Here is a 3,190-nt window from a genome sequence, read left to right as displayed (position 1 = left end):
ATATATATGTGTGTGTGTGTGTGTATATATACATATATACACATACATACACACATACATAGAAGTGTCCTGCATAAGTGTCCAATACAGTATTTATTAATTTAATATATTGATAATTGTTTTATAGGTTTTAAAAGTATATTGAAAGGTCTGTCACTACTGAACTGTTTTCTAAATAAATAAATTAGGGTTGAAATGGTATAATATTTATCTGCATTTTAAGACGTCTTTTTATGTTTCGTTGTATAAAATGAAGACCCTTCATATTACCCCACAACTGAAGAAATATTCGTAAATTTGATTATGTGATAGCCTGGTATGAGAAGTTTGAATTTTAGATTTTCGTTTTATGGAAATAACATATTTTATTATTTACCACTCTGCTTACCACCGACACATTGAATAGAAGCCAACTTGGTTTAATCTCGAGAAACCCATCTCAAATTTAGTTTGCAAAATTAGCCTCGAATAGAAGCCAATCTCGAAAAGAAGCCCATAACCTTTCCAAAATAGCATGTGCTTCTTTTCAAAGAAACAAAATATTTTTAAAACACGCTCGGTTTATAGAGTATTTTAGATGAATGCTAATTAATACACTCCATGATACACACTGATTATAGTGGCCCTATTGTTTTATAGTGATAATTCCCAAAATTTAATGCATTCATTATGAAAAGAATCCCCCTCTTTACTTTGGAAAAGTTGCTTCGAAAAGAAGACCATCCAAAGTTCGCAAAAAAGACCATCCAAAGTTCGAAAAAAAAAAAAAAAAAAAAAAAAAGCACAGGCCTTCTACTCGAGGTTTTACGGTGGATGATAGTAAATAGCAAATTCACTAAAAAAAATAAGTATAAATCCCGGACGTGAAACTACTTTTATTTGGCATTATAATTAGGTTGATATATATATAATACGGATATATGATAGTCATATCCTGTGATAAAATAAAAAAATACTATTACCGTGAATCAAATTAAAGCACTGAATTGATAAAGGAAAGAATATAAAGTTATAAAAAATATACCACTTGTATCGAACTGAAAAAAAAAATAGAAGTAATCAATCCTTTACATTTTTGCTTAATTTTAGCAAATTTCTATGTATTTTATACCAGGCAGTGTATTCTTAACTTGATTAACTATTTTAATTACTGTACTTATTAATACAACGTTACTGCATATTTATTATATAATATACAGTAATACTGTACCTGAAATTAATGAGTACATCCTTTACCATCGCGCCAAATAGTACAATAGAATGGTTGATAGCAGACGATTGGGTCACGAAGAAGCTCAGGCAAGCGGGACTGTCTGTGATTGGTTAATCCAATTAGCGCTATAAGTCAAACGCAACACTTGAGCAAGCTATATAAACGTGACTATTCATTGGATAAGTATCATTCTCGATTTAAATAACCGAAGAACGAAATACAATAATAATGTCTGGACGTGGTAAAGGTGGAAAAGCTAAGGGAAAGGCCAAGAGCCGATCAAGCCGTGCTGGACTCCAGTTCCCAGTCGGTCGTGTCCACCGATTCTTGCGAAAGGGTAACTATGCATCTCGAGTCGGTGCTGGTGCCCCAGTATACATGGCTGCTGTACTCGAGTACTTGACTGCTGAAATCTTGGAGTTGGCTGGCAACGCTGCCCGTGACAACAAGAAGAGCAGAATCATCCCCCGTCATCTTCAACTTGCCATCCGTAACGATGAAGAGTTGAACCGTCTTCTCGGAAGTGTGACCATTGCGCAGGGAGGTGTACTACCAAACATCCAGGCTGTACTTCTGCCAAAGAAGACCCAGGCCAAAACCAAGTAGACTTAATTACTGTATCTTCTCAAACCAAACGGCTCTTTTCAGAGCCACCAAATACACAAAAGAGATTTGAAACAAGGCCGTTAAAGTGCGTACATGTGTGTGCTTCTTTGTATGATAGTCCGATTATTCATTAAGCCATTGTAACACGAGCCTAATGTTTAGAGTTCCATCACGTTGCTACAGTGTTTTCTCAACAAACTACATATATTCATTAGAGGACTAAACATTGTTTAAAAAACAAGAAAATGTATACAGCGTTTTCATTATATATAATATTACTACTATAAAATGTAGTTAAACTCAAAAGATACGGTATATACATTTTAAGAACATTACAATAGCATATATTCAAAATTGTATAATTATTTGTATATTATTACCATATAATAAAAACCGTAAAACCTTGAATAAAAACCATGTGCTTCTTTTGGAAGGACCATTTAGATGGGTTTCTTTTTAAGATGGGATTATTTTCGAAATTGGTTTTGCAAAAAGACTCGAATTATTTTCAAAATGAATAATTTTAATATTTGATTTTGTATAAGACTATTAAAGACATTTTCAATTTTTTTTAATTCTACAAAATATAAACATAATTTTTTAATTAGGCCTAAAATGATGATCAAAACATGCCAACGACAATCTGTCGAACAACTACATCAATTTTATTAAAACCCATGGTTTTGATATAATTTATTACTATAAAATAACAAAAAATTAAACGTGTATATATTTATAACTTATATATTTCTTTATTTATACTGGGGAACGTTAAACAGGTTATCTACCATAAAAAATAAAAGGTTATATTAATAATAATAATATGAATAATTATATAATTTTAAAAATAATGATCTTGTCATGTTTAAAATGTATACAGTATTGTTGAGTATGGATGGATATGTGGTTTCAGACTTATAGGGAGTTCATACTACATTTTATAATACTAATCATATATACATTCATAAAAGCTATATATATTTCATTTGTTGTTATTTTTTCACATTTATGAAGTTAACATTTTCAAACTTTAGCAACTTTCATATTTTAAGACAAGTGTTAAAAACAAATTTAATAATGCATTTAATAGAAGGGACAGGAAGGAACAAAGAGATATCAAGACACGCATGGTGCTAAACCTTAATATTTGTTGGGTTCACATGTACAGATAGGCCTATTTTTCTAATATATCAAACACAATGTTTGGTAACTAATAGTATTGGTTTTTTACTTCAACCGAAATATATACGATATAAACAAATTTCAATGTTGACAGCATACATGTAGGAAAGGTTTGTAAAGCAAATTTTTAATTGTTCAATTCATTTTACATTTAATAGTTCAGAGTTTGTGAAGACAATTAATAATTTT

The 3,190-nt window shown here is 30.7% G+C and overlaps 1 protein-coding gene across 1 annotated transcript; it reads left to right on the top strand.

Moving 5' to 3' along the window:
* Positions 1-1,418: 1,418 nt before the first annotated feature.
* Positions 1,419-2,086, top strand: LOC117100410 (late histone H2A.2.2-like). Its single transcript, XM_033240087.1, has one exon. It carries the CDS (start codon positions 1,442-1,444, stop codon positions 1,817-1,819), a length of 378 nt encoding a protein of 125 aa, XP_033095978.1. The 5' UTR covers positions 1,419-1,441; the 3' UTR covers positions 1,820-2,086.
* The last annotated feature ends 1,104 nt before the right edge of the window (positions 2,087-3,190 follow it).

This window comes from Anneissia japonica, unplaced genomic scaffold (genome assembly GCF_011630105.1).
Source record: "Anneissia japonica isolate Jap-2015-1 unplaced genomic scaffold, ASM1163010v1 scaffold2352_len7988_cov153, whole genome shotgun sequence".
Classification (NCBI taxonomy): Eukaryota; Metazoa; Echinodermata; class Crinoidea; order Comatulida; family Comatulidae; genus Anneissia; species Anneissia japonica.
This window is presented reverse-complemented; position numbering and strand designations above follow the sequence as displayed.